Source organism: Gymnoscopelus microlampas, assembly GCF_963454915.1.
Source record: "Gymnoscopelus microlampas genome assembly, chromosome: 2".
Lineage (NCBI taxonomy): Eukaryota > Metazoa > Chordata > Actinopteri > Myctophiformes > Myctophidae > Gymnoscopelus > Gymnoscopelus microlampas.
The window spans coordinates 32,951,719-32,974,766 of NC_139939.1; the positions used below are offsets into that span (position 1 = coordinate 32,951,719).

At 41.2% G+C, this 23,048-nt stretch overlaps 1 protein-coding gene across 1 annotated transcript in view; it reads right to left on the reverse strand.

Annotated features, from left to right (window-relative positions):
- The window catches only part of abcc6a (ATP-binding cassette, sub-family C (CFTR/MRP), member 6a), a 36,165-nt gene extending 17,107 nt beyond the window's left edge, over nucleotides 1-19,058 (reverse strand). The window contains exons 1-4 of the mRNA XM_084078218.1: nucleotides 18,580-19,058; nucleotides 4,626-4,802; nucleotides 4,346-4,471; nucleotides 1,750-1,887 (exon numbers count right to left, since the gene is read on the reverse strand). Of these exons, the coding sequence (XP_083934344.1) occupies nucleotides 1,750-1,887; nucleotides 4,346-4,471; nucleotides 4,626-4,802; nucleotides 18,580-18,621 (483 nt within the window). The 5' untranslated portion in view covers nucleotides 18,622-19,058. The remainder of the gene's footprint in view (nucleotides 1-1,749; nucleotides 1,888-4,345; nucleotides 4,472-4,625; nucleotides 4,803-18,579) is intronic.
- Between the last annotated feature and the right edge of the window lie 3,990 nt (nucleotides 19,059-23,048).

Sequence of the window (23,048 nt, forward strand, 5' to 3'; positions counted from 1 at the left end):
GCTTACACATTATATAGTGCAGGATATGAGCTATCACAAGGATCACAGACACAATAAAGCTTATTTTGAACCTCGGAGCCAAATCAGGATGCAAAAACCGGAGTCTTTAATGGTGCACTTTATATAAATTAAATGGCAGTTAAAACTCCAAGTCAGTCACGCTAAGAGCCAAAATCTGTAAATAGACAGATTTGTGGTTCACAAACCAGGGTCCTTTAAATCAAAACCAGCCAAAAGTCAAGATATTAACAGCTCGAAGAAATTTTCTGAAATTAGTTTTTCTCAACATATAGAAGGGTGGCTTTTGGCAGAGCTTTTGTTTACTGCTAAGTCACCACGCCTCTACCACGGCTGGTCTGTTGTGCAGTGGTACGGGTATGTGTTAAAGTCAAGACCCATAGTAAACATGTAAAAAACGTTTCCGTGAGGAGTGGTGCTGTGCCCGGAACGGAGATGTGAAGGGGGCCAAAACGGATCCGGCCACACAGCGAAAACAGGGTCGGAATGGTCGGTGAGTGGGAGGTAGATATGTAGGTCAAGCATCTCAGAATGGACGAAGGCCCGCAAACACATACTTTGTCAACTCCAGTCTTTGGCAATATGATGAGAGTCAGCCACTTGGGTGTTTATTTAGTAATGTTTCTCTGAAATCTCAAAATCAACTGACACACATAAACGGCCACATGCTAAATTAAATGAATTACTGCATCGCTGCGTTTGCGCTGCTATCATCAGCCTATTGATAAAAAAAAAATAAAAAAAAAACTCACACCTCAATGAGAGGGTTTGTGCTGCGATAGAGCACAAGTGGAGTGGTCATATGACTACCCACTATGCATGTGTGTGCTGCTGTGCAAAATGAGTACAGTATATCTGCACATTGAATTCTGAACAGTGATACATTATGTGTCTGTGGGTGATTATAGATTTCCATCTGGTTGTGTTTAAGGCCGCGTTTTCCCATAAACACAACGCTAATGTTCCACTGGTCTGACCCTGCGCAAGGATGTCTCACCAGCGCTTATCCCAGGCCCATCATTACTGTCCCCCAAGCAGTGAGGGAATGTCACATTGAGAACGATAAAACTGAAATATGGATGCATGTGTTTGTGTGTGTGATGTGTGTGTGTTTACGCATTTTTATAGAAATGCAAATGCAAGCCCCGCCCCGGCTGCAAGTACGTAAATAGACACTTGCTCCGTACAACAATGATTGTAGTGTCTGATGGAGACGTAGGATGGGGAAGAAAACTTAAAAACACACAGACTTGACCAGAATTGGCAGTATCATCCTCCAACACTTGGTTAACGCACAGCTACCTTGGTTAACTTTGGAAGATTAAATAGAATCTCACTGCAGACACAGGACAGATCTCAGACTGTGCTGCAGGAGTTGTGTGTCTAGACTCTGGGTAGATTATACTAGACTTGAGTAGACTACACTAAACTAGTCTAGACTACCAGTCAATGCCTCCACTCCAGGCTGCTCAGGCTTTGCAGGGTCATTGAGTGCAAACTTGGTTGATATTGGCTCAATCAAGCTGAATAAAAAGGGTTTCTCATGACCAATATGCTATAGTTTGTTAACAACATTTGAATATCTGAAATACCATTAGGCATGGGTTGGTAAAGGTGTCTGAGAGTTTAAAAAATGTGAAAATGGATCCTTATGGGTCCTTTTCACACTCTCCGAGTGCAATGTACACTGAGCACTTTACTGCATAAATTCCAATAGGCCAAATACCATACCTCATCCATGGCCAGCTGGATCTTAGCCCTGAGGGGCACCAGGGAGCAGACGACAGCCAGGACCCAGAACAGGAAGAGAAATACAGAGGATCGACAGCCTCGTATCCGCTCCAATTGGATGATGCAGAGGGCTAGAACCTAGACAGAGCAACACAGAGCTGGATGATGCAGGGGGCTAGAACCTAGACATGAACATGAACAAGCATATTACAAAACCGGAAATCATCAAAATAAGGACCTGTGGTGCTGCACAAGTGATAACATGGAATATATCAACTCCATTGGAAAGCAGTAGCACTAAAATAGTGTTCAAATGAGCTTTATATATGATATCAACATTAACTCAGTAATCACTTATGAAGCGACCAAAATCCCCTTTTCTTTTTTGGATTGTTGTATATTCTTATTAAAACAACATATATGAATAATATAGACAAGCTGAAATCCAGCAGAACTCTGCGTCAATTATATCGGTACACTTCGTAAATCTCTCCTTCATCAGTTTCCGGCATTTGACTGTGCCAATACTCACCACAGAGCTAAAAACTACTGTAAATGACATCAGACTAATGAAGCTGCTGTTGGTTTTGAGAACTAAATAGATTTTGGGATTTCCCAAGGCGACCACAGGCACATATGTGATCCGGCTGACTTCCGTCAATAAACGAACAGCTGTTAGGCTACAGCATTGCCCTCCATCCTTCACACGCTGCATTTGCTTTAATTGCATTGTATACTTTGGGAAGAGAAAGTTTTAAACTGCAACATTGTCTTCAAAATAGGACAGAACAACTGTTTTCGACACCACTGTCTGTCTGTCGGACTGTCTAGAGAGGAACCATGCAACTGCCTGTGGTGTTTGTTCCATAATTGGACCCTGTCTGAGTGGTAGTCCAAGTGAGACGTCACTTTGCCATGCCAACTCATCACCAAGTGAGCAGAGAGGTGGTTTAGGTTGCATAATGGATACCATATTGGTTAAATTGGGATACGCCATCATAACCACAGTGCTATACTGTTATAAACAGGTGGTCTCATAATTATATAAGCTTTTATCACAAATACCATACTGACACACTGTATGGTGAGATAATACTGTATGTAAAAAAAGAATTAATATCGTGCATAATTAGCTGTGGCTGTGGACCTTACTGATTCAGAGGCGAGCGACTGTTGAGGACTTGAAGTTGTTTGAAATGAATCAGTGAGATTCAAAACAAAGTGAAGATTTAAAGTGTGATTTACTCTGTTTTTGAAGATGACAGTGTTCAGTTCATAGAACTCTGTTGTGCTGCATAACAATTGCTTATTACTTTACCTCTGTCAAAATGTAACGTACTCACCACATGTTTAGTGCTCTCTGTCCCTGATAGATTTTCTGTGCTGTAATTGGCCTAGGTACATTTTTACAAGGACTCCCATTCATCATCCACTATTTTAAAACTGACCTCAGATCAGTATGTAGGGGCTACTTCCTCCTATTCCTGGCCTTAATATCTGACTTGCTATATTGCTGTAAACCACTTGAGCTTGGCCATCTGTGTGTCGAAGTCAGTGGGTGGAACTAGGTCTATTACCAAGCCCTACCTAGTAATTATATGGGGCATGTGTAGCAGTGGGGAAGGAAACAGAACTTTACGTCATGGTATCACTGATTATAGTCAATGTCATAAGTGAACTTTTCATGGAAAATGACCACGAATTGTTTGTGGGCAAAAAAGTTCCCATACTGTACATTGACTGAGGTTTAAGTAAATAGAAAAACAAGTTGGTCAAAGCAGCAAGTACACTGTGTTCCAAGTCTACGTAAGAAAGGGAGGGCATAACATTATGCCTTTACATTAAGAGTTCACTGGCAAGTACATTTGCAGATTTGTGATACATTTTTCTTATCTCTTACTTGTCTGACTCCTGGTGCGATAAGTGAAGTCCAGAATAATTTCCCCTTTTAAAACTCTGACTTCACACTCTTGTGTGAAGAGAAGTATATATATGTTTTACCTAAAAGGTGCTGATATTGACTTAGGAGTCTGAAGCAACCACAGGTGGGCTAAGCTGTCTGATTTTCAGAGAGTGGGTCTGTGCAGGACCTGTGTTGATCTGTATTGAGGGGGGGGGGGAGTGAGTGTTATGGGTCTGTGGGTCAGCTTAGCTATAATTAGTATTAGTATGTTAGTATAATGGCCTACATTGATCCATCCCATCTGAGGTCTGCACCCCTGTATGCTCTTGTAAACCTTGTGTACATCACTCCTACACAAAATAAACAGTGTTTTATCCATGGTTAGGCATGCCACCCATGTTGTGAACTGCTCCCATCCTCTGCCTGCTCCTACTCATTTGCAAACCATCATTTAACTGAAACTGAACGGAGGAACGTTCAACGCCATTTTCATCAGAGGAGGTCACTGAGTACATTACTTTGACAGCGCATCAGACCTTATCCTCTATAATTAATGTCCTGTAATCTGCCCTATGCCTTAGTAGCATTCATGTTATCCCTATGCCATACAGGATACTGTACTGTAAGATGTACAGTATGAATCAAAAACAGAGAACATTTGTAAAGATTAAGCCAGTAATAAAATATATTTACCACTGTCATGCTGCGTATGATGGGGCTGAGTAGGAAGACCATGTGCTGCTGTATCTCCTGACTCCTCTCCAGCAAGATGTAGAAGAACTCCACAAAACCAAAGGATGCCAGCAGGAAGCCCAACACCTTGAAATACAGAGAGACGCATAGTTAACGACAGTGAACCCAAAGGAACAATCATTGTGTTGTTTCATTCGGTAATAGGAAAATCCTAAATGTATACAACTTTGATTTGTTGACAGAAATCAATATGAGAGAATGCTGATTTTTGATGTCTCACCATCTTGGCAGTGCACAGGCAGGAGATGCGAATGCGGCCACGGTCATGGCAGTAGAGGTGGAGACCATAGAAGGGGGCCAACAACCAGAGATAGATACAGGGTACCCACACCAGCACTGTGTTCTGGAAACACTGGGTCAGGTCTGGGTTGGCTGTGTACCATGTTCGGTTCCAATCCTAGGAGCAGAAGCAGAGTGGGAGACTGAGAGTTGAACAAATTTGTTGTTTGGGTCAACCAAATACATGCAGTATCCGGTTATTAATTGATGTTAAATTCTGAGAATGTATTATTCATCCGACAGCCAGGACAGGCCTGGAGCAAGTCCAGAGATATTGGACTTGGTACGGACCTACATCTCATTCTGTGTATCTAGGCAATGGAGGGTGAAACCACAGCTAGTTGACAGAATGTGTATGTGTGTGTGTGTGTGTGTGTGTGTGTGTGTGTGTGTGTGTGTGTGTGTGTGTGTGTGTGTGTGTGTGTGTGTGTGCGTGCGTGCGTGCGTGCGTGCGTGCGTGCGTGCGTGCGTGCGTGCGTGCGTGCGTGCGTGCGTGCGTGCGTGCGTGCGTGTGTGTGCGCGTGTCAGTGTCGGTGTACGCATGAGAGAGTGTGCATAAGTGGCCTTCTTCTTTCCGGAGAGCTGAGTCAGTGTTGGAATTTTCTGACCACGTCTAAAGTGCATTTCAAAACTTTCCCCTAAGAAGGATAATAGCAAGCTGTCAACAGATTAAACTGTGAGGTCAGGGCTTATACTAATAATGAAGCTTAACAACAATAAAAGTTTATACAGACGAGGTGTGTTGGCCAAATGTTGCCAAATGTTAACAATTACATAAGAGCGACAGTGCTGGGATAGGTTGCCTATCATAAAAAAAGACCAAAATACCAGGAGCTAAGTGGCTTGTTGTTTTCTTAGCTCCCTTGTTTATCACCTCTCAGACCTAAGAAGGGACAGGGTGTCTGGCTGTGCAAGCTAGACGTCCCTGTGGAGTCGCCACAGGAAGTGGTTTAAAGGTTGAACGTGAAGGCATAGACTGGACTTTCGGTAGACTCCCAAAGGGGACAAGGGAGAGTGACCACAATTTATGGCAGCTGCAGGGTCATTATGTAACAACAATCCGCCCACATCCCTGCCACTGGACCGCAACAGGTAAGGCTCCTCACATGACATTCTGTTCCTAGAGGTGATGAGCCCTGGCATGAATACTGGTTCATTAAAAGTATTCACTGTACTACTTTGTTGCTCTTCAGAGCATGGGGATAATGCATATTGTTTGTTTAATATTATTGTTATTGCATATTGGTTGTACATGACTTCACTGAAATCAGCACTGGTGCACACTTATAAACATTTTTTATAAAGCTGTGATTAAAGTAGTATTCCCGTATACATCTTTACAGCATGCTTGGTTTAGGTTTGCACACGTACACTATAGCCATCTTAGTGGACACTGATCACACTGATGTCATAAATGATAAATGGCTTGAGAGCCAGTGAGTGGGAGGTATCTTTCACAGAACCTTCAGATTCCAGCAGGCAGGTGAACACTTTTATGTAAGAAATTAATCTTGTCAAACAAACTCTTTCTTGGTCGACTTACTCAGTCGCTGCACTGTTTCTCACTGTACGCTGATGTGGTTACAGTGGACTTGGGCAAACTAACAGTTTTGGATCACAGAAAGGTGTCCACTTTTGACCTGTCAGCAAAGTGATGCGAAATGGAAGGAAAGAACCTTCTGCAGTATTAGCTGTTCGTGCCTTTCCTACAGTCTCGGCAAAGATGCAGTGTCTAACTGTGGCTTGGAAGCTATACCTTGTTAGCAAAATCATGTACAGGCAGCTGGCACACTTCTTTAAACCATCTATTAAACCAATGCATTGCCAAAATGTTAACCAAAACAAGTCATCCATGTGGTGTGAGTATGTAATGATTTGTAAAATGGTCTGGATACTTGATTGGCAAATCTTCCTAAAAATCATGGCGCTCAATGTCTCAGAGCATGTGCTCGCCTTGTAGTCCATGGGCCCAGGCCAGAATTTTCACTAATCAGGGACACTCAAGGTGGCAAACTCTAGTTTGGTATTTTGAAAAGGTCTATTTATCTAGATAATATTTCGACATGATAGCCCTTCCCAAGTAGTAGCTTTGTCCCAGTTATCAGCCTTCAATGACACCAACCATAGTTCCAAAGAATGAAAAAAATCTCGAACTTTTTTTGAATAGAACATGTCATACAGAGGGAAAAAAAACATTATTCAATCTCTTTCATTCACTTATTTAACCACATGAACCCTAGCATGCCTATTCTGGGGCGAACATTCAGCAAATGGCATGTCTACAATCTCACAACACCTCAGGCCAAGGAAACACCTTTGCCCTGCATTTTTCACATATGCCTTTTGGAGCGCCACCAGGAGGCTGAGTTTTGTAAAACAATTCTTTTGCTCTTACTCCTTCAGATTCTGTCCAAAAATCACGCAAATCGGTACACAGTATGTATGTGTGTGTGTATATATATATATATATGTGTGTTGCTATAATGCCAGTGATTCAGATATCATATCAGATATTCAGAGGTCGCGCTAGGATTTTTGGTGGCTGGCCCCAATGTCCGGCATGATTAAAATGTATCGGACATCTGATAAAAATAATGGTCATAGATATTTTTAAGCATTAATGACAAGCAGGTGTGTAAATGCAGCCTAACACTTACAGCATGATATTTTGGATTGAACATAATTAGTAATATACACATTTTACAGCTGGGTCGTCTTGCACAAATACATGAATTACCTATTACCATTTGAGCATTGAACGCATGCAGCGTGCGTAATGGTTTCTCAATAATCTGTTGCGTTTGAACACATTTCCTTCAGAATAACAAACAATCAAAGGGTAGCCTACTGTACAGGAATGCCGATCTACAAGCTCACAATGCGTCACGAAGCGACGCATTGTGAGCTTGTAGATCGGCTTGTAGATCGAGCTTGTAGATCGGCTAATTTCAAATGGCCGAAATGTGGGTTTAAGTGGTTACTGTATGTTTTGTAATAATAATCAAAATCTACAAAGTAACTGGTAACTAAAGTTTGCAAAAAAATGTAGTAGAGTAAAAGTACAACATTTGCCCCTGAGTAGAAGTAAAAGTACTGCAAATTGGAAATACTCCAGTAAAGTAAAAAATCCTCAAAAGTGTATTTAAGTACAGTACTTGAGTAAATGTAGTTAGTTACTTTACACCACTGGCAGCAACATATGTTTGTTCAGAAAACTGGCGGAACGCCGTGGTGTCACGCGAAGCGCCCAGTGCACCCCTGAACACCTCAGGTGTGTGTTTATGACAAGGAGCACCCACAGCATCGGCGCCTATGACCTCAGGTGTGTGTTGTACCTTGTGATATTAACTATGTACACTTCTCTGGGGCATGACGGGATCTGTTTACTGTATGGGTTGTACGTATACTTGTCTAAAAAGCCTGTAGCACTTTCCCTAGCCTTGACGACCTTGCAGGATTATGCAAAGGCTAAAATGTAATTTAGATAGCATGTTAGGTAGAGAGATGCCATGTTTTCATAATACCATAGTATAGCATTATTTTAGGAGTCCTGTTGTGACTGTTGTATTGAGGGAAACATTTTGTTGACATGATGGTATGTTGTATGTACGGAATAGAAAAGCACTGGACTGGATGTAGAACTTTTGTGTGACTGTTGGTATATTGAATAATGATTTTCGGTGATTACTTTGCCAATGTGAAAAGGAATAATGCTTTAACTGTTGAATTCATATGGATTGCTCCTGTGACATACAGTACTGTACAGTAGAAGTGAGTGTTGTAGTGACTACTACTGTAGGCCTACAGTGTGTGGTATATGTTTGTATTTTTTGTTTTTTGAAAAGTTAATACGTGTAACTGAAGTTATATATCAGATTTAGTTTTCTGTCTCTAAGCCAAATGAAGTGTAGTATACCTGTGAGATGTGAGTGGGATTGAAATAATGTTTATAAGACTATGGTATCCCCGCTGCGTGGGGAAGAAGGTGTTAGGACGTGTGTGGAGCCCCGAGGGGAGACAGTGGCCAATGATAACGTAGGAAAAAAAGGTCAATTTGACCAAAAGTCCATCTGTGTGGTAGGTGGACTTTATGCCGTCACACAAGTGTCATGGTCTTCATCAGGGAGTGATCGGGTTCAGTTCTCGCGCTTTATATAATAATCTGCATATTAGCTTTTTATCCTCTCCTCCACATTTTGTGAGTTTTTCTTTTTACAACCCAGTAAACAGATCATCTCATGCCCCCTGGTCAGCCGGGGCGCCTGATGGAGGGGAAGGGAACTGGTTGGAATAACGTGTTCCTTCCACGCGCTACGTCCAACCAGGGAAACTCCCCCCTGTCAGGTGACAAGAAGGTCAGTTGGCTCTCATGCATTGAAGGAGGCATGAGCTCGGCCCTGGACTCCCTAGGCTGGTGGGGGGAGTGTAGTGCCCAGGATCACTTAGCAAATTGGCACCGGGTGAAAAAAGGGTTACAAAATCGGGGATAAAAAAAAGTTAAAAAAACAAAAAACAGATCATCTCATGCCCGGCCCAGAGAAGTGTGCATAGCTAAATATCCCAAGGCACAACACACACACATGATGTCGTAGATACCGATCCCGCGGGTGCTCCTCGTCATAAACACACACCTGCCAAAGTTTGCAGGATTGGTTCGTTTTGAACAAAATGCCTCAAATCCTGAACGCAGCATGCGATTTCCATTACATTTTCCGCATAGATTCCCACTTTGCCAAGGAAGAAATGCCCTCTTTTTCACATTGGCCTGTTATAGCGCTACCAGGAGGCCATAATAACCTACCTGACCTGGCGGAGACTTGAGCTCCGAGGAGCACTTTTTCTAGTTTGATTTTGTGTTATGATTTTATTTGTATTTCATTTTGTAGGTCTATAACACTCTTATCATTTCCAAATTGAAATAAAATTTAAAGGGGATATTTCTAATTGTTATATGTCTCATCTGTATGTCTTTTGTTATAAATAAAACAAATCATTATTGAAAAACAAGAAAGAATGACATAGATGTCATGGTGGACGGCGCAGCGCCCCCCCCCCCCCCCCCCCCCCCCCAAAAAAAAAAGAAAAAAGTGTTTGGGGGTACAAAAGCATGAAATAAAAAAAATAAAATAAAAAAGGAGGTCTGCGGTTACTTTAGTAGTTACTTACACCAAAAAGTAATGCGTTACTGTGAAAAGTAACTTTTAAGTTCACGTTTTGGCCAAAACATGAATCTGCCTGTTACAGCGCCACCATGAGGCCAGCAGGAGGCTGCGTTAATGACTATTTACCAATGGACCGAATGCCCCCGCCCTCCCCCAGGTAAAAATCACTAAATAACGATAGAAAGCAATACATGATTTTTAGCGGTGCCAACCGCTCTAAGCTTGACTTTGTCCGTTTGCGCGTCCGTCCGTATGTTATGAGCACGGGATGAGCACGGCAAAGAAGCAAACAGCTATAACTTCAGTTTGCAGCATGCCACCACGTCCAAATTTGGTATGTGGACTTAGACCACCAATAGGGACGAGCATGAATTGATGACGTTATCAAAGAGGGGTCCAGGGACCCCCGGCGCCCGTATGAGCACGGGATGAGCACGGGATTTTAAACAGCTATAACTCCAGTTTGCAGCATGCCACCAAGTCCACATTTGGTATGTGGACTTAGACCACCAATAGGGACCAGCATGAATTGATGAAGCTATCAAAGAGGGGTCCAGGGACCCCCAGCGCCCGTATGAGCACGGGATGAGCACGGGATTTTAAACAGCTATAACTCCAGTGTGCAGCATGCCACCAAGTCCACATTTGGTATGTGGACTTAGACCACCAATAGGGACCAGCATGAATTGCTGAAGCCCCGCCCCCTCTGTCTTCCCATTGGCTGGCCTTCAAACAGCCATAACTCAAGTTCGCAGCATGCTATGGAGTACAAATTTTGTACATGGACTAAAGCCAGCAATAGGGACTAACTGTCATTACTTAAACCCCGCCCCCTCTGTCTGCCCATTGGCTGGTCTTTAAACAGCCATCATTCCAGTTTGCAGCATGCTACCAAGTACAAATTTGGTAAGTGGACTCAGACCACCAATAGGGACGAACTGAAATGAGTTAAGGCCCGCCCCAAAGGCACCGCTTCCTTCACACAGGGTGTGATTTTTTTTTAACACTCATATTTTAATTATTATCATTACAAACTAATAAAATAACCCTTGTTGTGAAAAAAAACAAAGTAGTCCTTTAAAGTATCAAAAGTACAGGCCTACTACAATTTCTGCAATTATCAGATTAACAAGCTCACAGTTATTTTCAAATAGCCTATGTATAAAATGAAAATTAGATACATGTTTCATAATATCATAATTTCTATCTGAAAAGTAACTAGTAAGAAAGCTTTCAAGTAGTTGTAGTGGAGTAGTATTATTGGAAGTGGGAAATACTCAAGTAAAGTACAACAACCTGAAAATTGTACTTGTACAGTAAATGTATTTAGTTACTTTCCAATTCCACCACTGTATTTTAGCATACTTCAGTGGTGGAAAATGTACTCACATGTGTAAAAGTATCAGTACTACATGGTAGAAGTACTCTGTTACTAGTAAAAGTCTGGTATTATAAATTCATGAAAAGTACAAAAGCATTGGTATCAAAATGTACTTTAAGTACCAAAAGTAAAAGTACAAAAATGTTTGAAAGTAGTTGTGAGCTTAGATCGGCTATGTTCAAATAGCCTACATATAAAATAGGGCTTTGAAATGTGTAAAATAGGACCATTAGTGGCTAATGTATTTTATATAATGTCATAATTCATATCTGAAAAGTAAGTGGTAGAAAGTTATTTATTTTAGTTTGTTTTGTTTTATTTCGTTTGCATTTATCATTGTTATTATGGCTTATTATCAGATGTGGACAGTAACTGATGAATTTGTAAATTTACTTGAGTAGCCTACTGTGTGTGTGTGTGTGTGTGTGTGTGTGTGTGTGTGTGTGTGTGTGTGTGTGTGTGTGTGTGTGTGTGTGTGTGTGTGTGTGTGTAATTTGTGTGTGTGTGTGTGTGTGTGTGTGTGTGTGTAATTTGTGTGTGTGTAATTTGTAGATAGGGACAACACTAGTTGTCGATGCAAACATAACACTTCAGGTCCCTTTTAGTTAGCGCATAGCAGTGACATATGGTGCCTTTTTGCCTTGAATATTCATGAAAGGCAGAGTGACATGGTTTGTTTTTCGCCTTGAAAACAATGAAAGGCATCCAATGTTGCTATAGTCGTCAGTATGCCTAAATTGTATGTCTTTCATCCACGTTTCCCCATTCAGACAGTATGGCATGAATACAGTCTCAAAAGGGAAACGTTTTTATTGTATTAGGACTCATATATATTATATATACATGTTTTTAGTGTTTTAGTGGTTATTTTGTGCTGCACCACTATAGGCTATAAAGATATCCATTTAGTTTACTCGTTTTGAATCAAACCTGCACTGATTTGACTTTAAAAAAAAAAAAGCCATATAAAAAAATACAGCAATTCATTGGTGTGAAAAATAAGTAATGTACTTTTACGTGTACTTAAGTATTTTTAAAAGTATTTACTCTTGATTACTTAAGTATATTTAAAAGCAAGTACTTTTTTACTCTTACTTGAGTAACATTTTGACTGAGCTACTTTTACTTGTAGTGGAGTAAATTTAAGCAGGAAGTATCTGTACTCTTACTCAAGTACTGGGAAAGACTCTACTCTGTCCACCTCTGCTTATTATGCAGGGGCGTCGAATGAAATAACGGCTCTATTGTTAAGTAGTTAATGTGTGAATTACTTTGAAACTAATGGCCAGTGGTCAGTATCACCTCAAGACAATAGGGAGTAGTATCAACACCAGTCCACAACATATAAATACTAGATCTGTAAGTAAAAGTATTATTGTCATTATTACAATTGTTGTATGACTATTACCTGCTTATGTAGGGCTTCTAGCGCCACCCAGTGGGTGTTCGTATTGAGCGCAGGACTGTGTGATTTGATGTGGACTGCGCATGCGTCTGTGTGACGACTTCCGGTTTAGTTCCGGTGTAGTTGTAACTGCGACATGCATTTGGCCTTCAATATTTTTTTGTCAGTTCCTTATTGTCAGTCCGTTTAACACAATGTTACAATATACGTTTACACGATATAGTTATGTATAGGTCTTGGATTGACTAGTGTCATTTGGTGAGTCTGTGATCGATTGCTGTGGTCCTCAAGCCAGAACACTTTACGTCACATTTGATCTTGCGCGTGCGTACATAGTTGTTTTCGTCGACGACAGACAACGCAACAGTTAGCGTAGATGGTTGGTATGATGAATATGCATGAATAATGGTTATTACTCAATGGGATAAACTCTTTCATTGTATTCGTATATGTTGCTTATATATCTATGTATGTTGTCGTATGATTGACGTTATTTTCTTTTCGAGTGTTTCTGTGTATTATGCAGTTCATCTACATCTAATGTGGAGACCCAAAGCTAAGCTAATGTGTGTACTGGTATTTCAAGGCCTGGCAGAGAATAACGCTTCGTTTGTCGTAGTTTAGATTTGCGTTGTGAGCTGCACGTCTGCTATTTGCAAACATTTTTGTACTTTGGGTACTGTAAGCACATTTTAATACTAATAGTTTTACTGAAGCACATTAATTCCGGATCCTTTCTCATAATACAGTACTTCTACATCGCAGTATTGATACTTTTACTTAAGTAAAACATTCGATCACTTCTTTCCACCATGCCATTTCATTTATATTTGAATCACGTCAGTTTGCAATGCAATTCATAGCTAAAGATGTATAAACCTGTGTGATATAGTGATGTTATAGAGTACTTCTAACTAGAGTACTGCTAACTGGGAAAGCAGTCAGTCCACACCATGCCATTTAATTTCTATTTGAATCACCTCAGTTTGCAATGCAATTCATAGCTAAAGGTGTATAAACCTGTGTGACGTTTTATAGAGTACTGCTAACTATTGTACTGCTAACTGGGAAAGCAGCCAGTCCAGCAGGGGCCATTCACACACTCTCTATGTTGTCTTGACAATGACGTTGACTCTAGTACCCCAGATACGATGTTACAAGCAGTTGACCTGAACGTTGTGGTTGTCCTATGCTTATGCTATGCTAAACAACACATATACAGTAACGTAAAAAGGAATACATAGGACAAGAAATTAATGTATATACTATTGCTATAAAACAACAAATGTAGCCTACATGTTTAAGCATACAGATGCATTAACTATGTCCATGTGTATGATGCGACAGATTGAATAGCATATTATTGACTTCATTGATGCGTTATTGTTGTTGTAATGTGTGAACATGATGGCGCTCAAATATTGTGCATTTACATTGAAGAATGTCAGCTTGTATGTAATTGTAATTGTGCTGAGACAGAGTGATTCACTCACACGAAGGTTATTGTTATTTACCATGCTCGAGCTGTATACAGCCTTCAACTCCAGTCTGCAAATCGGCCCAGTGATCTACAGGAACCACATCTCGTGGCCCACTGTCAACATTACCCAGGACCTGCGCCCCAGACCTTCACTGCAGTTCAACATTGGGCATACATTTAGCAATATTGACCATGATTTCATAAGAGTGCGTGGCTCACACTGAAATGTACAAATTAGCTCAGCTCTTATAGCATGGCTACACGCTATACAGTAGTTGTGTGGGGGTACTGCGTCGTTGGTTTGAGTCATTAGATGACATTGTTATGTTTGTCATATGTTTTGCTCCATGTAAATTTGATTCGTATTATGACTGTTTTCATTGCCCACATTCCATATCCTAAAGCCAATTTACAAGCTCTGATCTATCGCGTTTAGGAGTTCTCCTAACGCTGCCATGACCAATGACTAAATTAGTACAACAAGCTAACAAACATGTATCTGTTTTATTTAGATTAATTATGTGTGGCAATGTTTAAAATAAATGACGCACTATTTGAAAAGTAATGTGTACATGTGTCTGAAAAAGGTGAGTCAGTAATGAATTACAGCAACAATGTTAAAAGGCAACTGCAAAAACAAACTTCCAAATGTGTAAAATGTATAATCATTTGAAAATAGCAGATGTACAAGCTCACAATGCTTGTAGATCGGCTATTTTCAAATGGCCGAAATGTATGGGGCTGAAGTGGTTACTGTATGTTTTGTAATGAAAATCTACAAAGTAACCACTGTCAACGTCACATGAAGATGTGTGTTTTTAAAAACAAGGTACATTTACAGGTTACTATGTGTATAAAAAAGGGAACTCATCAGGCTCAAAGAGGAGTAAAATGATCGCTGCCCATCCATATTGTAATGTGATCATTAACATGTGAGGCAACTGGTGACCTGAGCCATCATCAGGATTCGGTTATATTTGCATTGAATGAAAGCACACTGCATAATGATAGAATGGCCTATGCATTTTAGCCATGTGAAACAATGCGGTTCTATTTGCATGTAATCATTTTATGTAGAAAGACTATGTATTTTATTTGAAAACATGTACAGGTTAATATGTACATAAAATATGTACATGTGAAAGTCAGAATCTTCAATAGATCAATTTCTATGTACAAAGATCACTGTGCAGGAATATACACAATGCTTAGTCTTTAGGGTGGTTGTGTTCCGTTTGATATCCTTCTCTTATCACACCAACTCACGAATCTTGCTGCTGTGTTTGCACATTGTTGTACTTCGCCCAGCAGATATTATGGGAGTTTTTTGACATTGGTCATGTTTTCAAAATCTCCGTATGTGGTTGTAACCCAAAATGAAATCGGGGCTTCATTGTGGCGTAAATAGATTCAACTCGACACTTATTAATGTTTTGGTGCATTCTATAATTTAATACAAAATTCTGATGCCTCCATAGTCTGTCTACCTCTCTGCAGAGTGTGACGGCATGAAGAGCTCAGTGTGTAGAGGGGTGGGCGGGGCTTTAGGCTGCGTGGACACTTCACGGACCTGCTGCTTTTATGAACAAAATGTGCGCACAAGATCAGCTAAAACTATGCTAAATAAAGGTCCGACTTTATGTTTGATAATTTTTGGGGGTTTATCGTAAGTACCTTATATTTATTGGACACTTAAATGTTTTAGGTACATTCTGTAATGGATGGGAAGTTATAAGGTGACATTTCAATGCTGTTAAATGGACACAGGATCAAGCCACAGGATCAAGCCAGGGAGCAATGGCCGCGGTGCAGGAATGCCAAGAATGTTCAGATCTGAGAGGGGGCATGTTCAGACCTGAGAGGGGGCGTGAGAGGGGGCGTCTCCCTGCATGAAGCCAAGTTGCAGCAACCAATCGGTGGCAACGAAGCAATGACGACGCGTTCCAGAGCCTTTTTTAGCAAGGCCGCCCCCTTTTTCCCACAAACAGAGAGTCCCTGACCAAATCACGCCCCGTTACGCCCCTTTTTCGCCTAAGCCACCTCCCCTCTTTATATACCTCGAGAGGTTAACTCCCACATACCTCATATGCCTTTGATCTCTCTGTATAGAGGACGGCTCGCTTCGCTTGAGCCGTCCTAAAAATACAATGAAAGTGATTGTGAAGAACACAATTATTGAGTAACTGGGTTATTGAAAAATTACATTGACTTTGATATTTCAATGACAAGATGCTCCTTAATGGTCAAAACTATTTCAGAAAGGAATTATAAATGTCAGAATTAGTTGAATTAGTCTTATTGCACCTGTTTTTAGTCCTAACACTGGGCAAGTTATGGCCAAGGACCTTTCAAGGTCAACATCACCCAAAGTGGTCATAACAATATCAGAAATGAATTCCCCACCCCACAATTAGTCAAAATGGAGGTATTGCATGTGTATATACACTCAGAAACAAAGAAGTTGGATTTTCATCATAGCCGATGGCAGCCATATTTGATTTGGCCATTGCGCCATTCGTGGCACTATGGTGGACAAGCACCTCTGTGATTTCTCATGTCTAGGTACCCATTGTTCAAGTGAGAAATTATCCTACCACCAAATTGCGAACGGGTCTGTAGGCCAGGTACAGGACTACTGTGCAGATAATGTGGGGAGATAATGGCAATAAAATGAATATCCTAAAAAAGTATTAAAGCTACTCATTTGAAAAGGCTATCATGTTTCAAAGTACTTATATGGACCCTACAAACAAAATGGTGCCAAAGAGATTTTGCCACCTTTCGTGTCCCTGACTTCTGGTCTGGCCCATGGACTATTGAGAAGAACTAAGTATAAAGTAAAAAGAACCTTATCATTGTTTTCTTACCTAGCCTTGTGCTCTCACGCAAATTACAGGATGGTTTGAGAAGATGAAATGGTTTCTATACAGTCTATTCAACATTCACCCTATCCAGCTTGGAGGGAGGGTGTTGCATGGAACCTCACCCTCTGGGTTGATATGATAACTGTACTATACACGGCAAGATCATTATTAAAGTCATATAAAGTCCCAGTACCCGAAGGCCATTGCAGGCATTTAACTGCAAGCAGTGACAGAGAAAATAATAATAATAATAATGTAGGACTATCCGGTTGACTGCTACAATTAACTAAAGTACTTTGTTGCCATGCAAGATAAAAACATTGCCTGCCCTATAGTATGCCTCTTCAATAAGAAATTGACTGCCTGTCATGGAGTCCACCTCTACATAAAGCATGGAGTATTGTTCATATTCTACAGTATTTTCCAATTAACACAGCCAAGAAAGAAACTCTGTTTGAAAAAATGGAGGAGTCTATGCTGTCACTTTCTTTCATCTAATATCCAGTGGGCAAGTGTCATAACATATTCTAGCGGTCAGGTGATTTATAAGGTCTGTTGGAAGAGAGAGAGAGAGAGAGAGAGAGAGAGTGAGAGAGAGAGAGAGAGAGAGAGAGAGAGGGGGGGGGGTCAAGCTGGGACCAAGTGCTCTCATTGACTTTGGCATTCTATTTGGATCAATGCCTGACTCTTATTTTCAAGCTGAGATACAGAATGTCGAGGTTTGCTAATATACAAGTGATCACATCAGAAAGTGACTCACTGAGGCTTCAACGTCATGTTGCGCTGGATCATATGTCAGTGACAAAACAAAATTGATGCTCTGATGCTCATCTGAGGTAAATTCCCTTCAGCGTCACATTAGTTTGGGGTTTCTAATGCACTCTCACATAGGTAAAGACTGTAAACTGAGAAGGTCAGTGCAGCGCATGGTGCTTTCCTGCCCCCCTGTGCCCTGCCAACTGAGTTTCAAGGGCTCTGCGAACCATTCAATGAGTTCCCCGTTAGTTGATAGTACCTTTCTGGGTCAGAATGAACCATTGACATCACTGAACACCTTCACTGGTAGCCAAGGAACCAACAAGAGAGGAATATTAAGCACACAACTTAGCAAAAACAATGCAGTGTGCCTTACATTTGTGCTATGACAATGTTGAGTAACAGGGATTCTTATTAAGATATTTTTTTGAGACTGAACAGGGAATTAGACACCCAAAGTAGAATACATAATACGCCATAGTATGTGCAACAAACAGCATTGTGGCATGGTGGTCATTCAGAAACGTACTAGGTCAGAGGGTCAAATAGAGTATACTCAGTTTAGCTGAAAAATCTATGACAAATCAATGATAGATATAAATATGAACCCTAACCCTATACAGTACACTATACTGGGTCATTGCTCCATTGAGATAAACACAATGTTAAGCATAATACTCTGTGAGAAGGCATGGCTCATTGCACATGGCTCATAGCTCTGTGGCTCATGGCTCATAGCTCATGGCTTAAGGCTCATAATGCACAGAGCTATGAGCCATGAGCCATGAGCCATGGCTTGTCTAACACAGTATAAATTAGACTTTACAATAACCAGAGGTTCACTCACCCATAGAGGGTCCAAGCCACTGAGTCTGCAAAAGGCATCCATCCACTCGCTTCCTCTTTCCTTCCAGGTGCTCCACTTGCTTGGATGGAATGGATCTGCACTTCACTCAGAGTGTGTATATGAGTGTGGGAGCAAGTGTCTGTGTGAGTGTGAGCGTGTGTGTGTGTGGGCACGCACGCGTGTGTGTTTGTGGGTATGTGTGTGTCCCCTTAGGACTTTTCCTCTGTCAGTGAAGGTACTGTGTCTAGGGTTTGCGGCTTTCTGCTTTTCTGTCAGGGTGGCACACTCAGTGTGTTTATTAGGGTGTGTTGAGTATTTCTCTGTGAGCAACACAACTCCTCTGTGAATGAAACTCTGTTTCTGTCTCCCTCTTTCTCTCTCTCTCTGTCTCTCTTTGCTCTTTCAACTGCTGCTAAGAGTTCTTGTGTCCTTCTGACTCTCACTCTGTCTCTCTCCTGTTTATGAGTGCGTCTCCTTGTCGGGTGGGTGGAAATTTCTCTTGCGTGCGCCCTCTGTCTCTCCCTTGCTTGCTCCCACGTCTGTTGGATCTTGATCAAAACACCACAGCTACTCCCCTCAATGGGATGACAGTTCCACACCCATCCAAGCTCCTCCCACTATCTCGTACTCCCCCCTTCACCTCCTTTCTCCCCTTTTCTCTGCCCCCTCTACCTACATCACAAACCACTAGACCCTCCTTTCCCAAGCAGTGTCTATTTCTTGCATTGGCACTTTTGAGGTGAGACAAGCGAGATTAAGACAATCAACCATGTCACAGTCCAATCACTTTAAAATCTATTCAGGGTTCAAAAACAGAGGGAGGTAGAAAAAAAAAGAAATAAAAAGTAACTCCTTAAGCCCTACTTTCATTGTACAACAGCGAAAATAGCTTATCTGCTATTTAGGATATATACTGTATGAATATTTCTTGTCAGGTGGGTAATATACTATATATTTCTTTGTGAAAAACATATGTGGTTAACATAATTGTTTTTATTAAATTGTTAAATTGTGATATTATCAAACATACAGTAGAGATCAAACATATCAGACGGCCTCCTTTTCCCAAAAGGAAAAACATATATTTAATTCAGTCGGATCGGAAGCAGGGATAAAACTTTTCCCCAGCGGCGATATAAATTAATGACCAGAGGGGGGATATATCAAAAACAGAGGCATAGATTCACCCACCCCCCAACCCACAGCCAATCAAACCCTACCCAATGTCCCAAGTCACAGAGATGTCAAATCTTTTCATGCATAACACGGTGGTGGGGCTGCACTGAACATACCAGTATGTGGAATATTTTAGAGTGGACATTTCTGCACATTTGTAACAAATAAACCATGGAGGATTCACAAAGTTAATGTTTAGGGAATAAATGCGCCATGAGTTATGACAATAATGCATAGGGTCACATGAACTTCCCAGTAACGATACTGCTGAGTGAGTAAATTTGCTGACCTTTGCAACTGATGAATAAGGAATTTTGTCGTGCATTCAGTGAGCTGAAACTTTCCACATGTCTATGTGGAAAAAAATGGCCATTGTGCAATTTGGTCATAAATAGGAACCTGACAAGTGACAATTATTTTTGTATTCTACAGGATTTGATAGGGATACTTTCTAAACCGTGGACCCTTGTTTTATCTGAAACTTGAGCCTCTGGTGATGGGATTTGTTGACACTGAAGCCTGATTTATACTTTGTCGTACAACGGAGCATAAATTAGGCATAACAGTGAGTCATCATTACAACTGTACTTTATTATATGTACCCAACCATGTTTGAAGATGAGCAACACTGACATCTTTCCCTCAGGAGCAAGTCTTTTGGTTTTACAAAAAAAAAAAAAAAGAAATGCATTACAGCAAAGTCTGTCTCTTTGGACACAGATGTTCATCCATCTATGTCAGATTTGTACCAAATATTAACAGCAAAGTGGTTCAAACAGAAAATGACTCTTCCAAGGTTCTTTGTAGTCTGCTAAAAGGACAGCATCAGACAGACGGATGACGGTCAGTCGGTCACTCTGGTCAAGACCCAGGGGAAAACTTCAGCACAGCTGCTACAGAGGAAAGTATGACATAGTGTCAGCTTGTACTACACCAACACCACCATCACCACATCGAAGAAACATGGAAAGTTTGGCAGGGGGGCAGACCACTGCCAGGCCAGGCCCTGTGTCTAGCTAGCCACATGCAAATATAAGATTGTTATTCTCAATAATATGAATCATCTTTGCTTTTCTTCTCTTTCCAGACAGTGCTTTTTAGTGCCTCGATTCCCTTCATTCCCAATTTTGGAAATTATGTGACGTGAAAACTGAGAGGTAACAGAGATGCTGTAACTATCAGGTGTGATTTTTACCTGATCAGAGCATCTTTCTGGATCAATGTGTTTTGCTACGCTAGTCCATACGAGGGGATGTGTGCACTCAAAAGTATTTGCAGACTTTGAGTTCTGTATGGGCAAGGCGTGTGTTCCTATGACTCGATCTCTGCCTAGCTCCGATAGTTATCTCTCACGCACACACGCACGCACGCACGCGGTTCAGCTCCACTCGTCATTCACGGTGAGAAGTTTTTCTCTTCAGTTGTGAGGAAGGTCGTCACAGACCCCCAGCGAATGCTCCATTGTATGTATCAATGAATAAACAACACACTAATGCTGTTAGCACCAAGAGCTGACAGCTCGTAGCCCCCTAACTAAGTCTACCCGGGGGAGCGTAACCATGACAACGGACCCATGATCAGTAACTTCCAAACTCCGCAGCAATCACAAAAATGCATAATAAACAGCGTATATCTTGGGAAAGTGAAAAACACGCATCGTGGTTGTGTGCATATGCTAATGGTCAATGCCCGTGTGCAAGTTCAGAGAAATTGCTCAACCCACTGAGGAGAACCATGCAGGACAGAGAGTGACGGACAGAGGTTTCCTTAAGATAAGATACCCTAGGGCTTTTTAGTATAGGGATATGTATGTCAAATGGGATATTAATTCATCCATAGTTTGAGGCCAGCAATTTTGAGACATGTATGGGCAACTGAAAGGAGCTGTATCCTATTTTCAACATGTATTTGTCTCCATTTTTCATGTTGTGGATATTGATAGATCTATGTCACTGATGACTGATCGAAGTACAGGTCTTTGTCCAACATAAAAATATAATTGACTAGATGTACATACTTTGAAACATAATGCACATCAATGGAGACTTTGGTCTCACCATGACATTGCATGGTTGTGTTTCTGGAATTAAAGTTCACATCGCCAGGCCAAATCCTAAAATCCACAGGTTCACAGCGAAATACTCAATGATAATTTAACAAAAGTGTAAAAATGAATGCAAATGGAACCGGTCTATTTGGGTAAATGCTTACACTCTGAGTTAGGTTGTCACTGATGATTTTACTGTGTTCGTGCAGTACAGCTATTATGGGAGAAGCATAGTACAATCAGCTCAACTTAGTTCAACATAGCATTAGCTCTGACAGTATCATCTAGCATCTAGAGACAAATTTATGCTGTTCAAAAGCTCATCCGCAAACACCCAGCTGTTTAACAGGCTAGCCCCAAACAAGAACTGTATGGTACAACTGAATGTTGTGTTTTGTGTCTCTATCCCACAGGCTGAGTGGAGTGTTCTTACTTACTTACAAAATGTTCTCAAAAACCCCATGGCAATAACAAAGAAAGGCACCACAACCAGAACTGTGGGCGATGGGGGTCAGAGGGTGTATGCAGACCATAACACAGTCCAGTGTTTACGCTTCATCCTTTATCCCACATGATGCTCAGGGAGAGCGTGTGTGAGACAAGCCTGGCTCATAGCTCATATAGCAGTGTAAATGCACAGAGATATGAGCCATGATTCAATATTCAACATTCAAGATATTTATTTGTCACACCCATACAAGTGTATGTGTGTGTGTGTGTGTGTGTGTGTGTGTGTGTGTGTGTGTGTGTGTGTGTGTGTGTGTGTGTGTGTGTGTGTGTGTGTGTGTGTGTGTGTGTGTGTGTGTGTGTGTGTGTGTGTGTGAGTGTGTGCGCGCGCGCGTGCGTGCGTGTGTGAGAGAAATGTTGGTGTGGCCTGCTTCGGCGACACTATGCTAACAATATAATAAAAACAAAACAAACAATACATAATAAAAAAACAAGGTATAATAAAGGCTCAAGGCTCATGGCTCATGGCTCATAGCTCTGTAAATGCACAGAGCTATGAGCCATGAGCCATGATCCATGGCTTGTCCCACACAGTATGAATTAGGCTTAAGAACAGGGAGGACGAAGAACGATTCATCCAAGCAACTTTAAATCGTTGTGGCCAATGTTGTTTGTGTTCGCTAATCAACACTAGACAGATGACAACATGTGGTAATCGGACAGCAGCTGTTAAGTAGGGTCTGGTTGAATTTAGCAGGGATGGAAGACATTTTTAGGGCTTCTGTGTGAACTCCTTTTT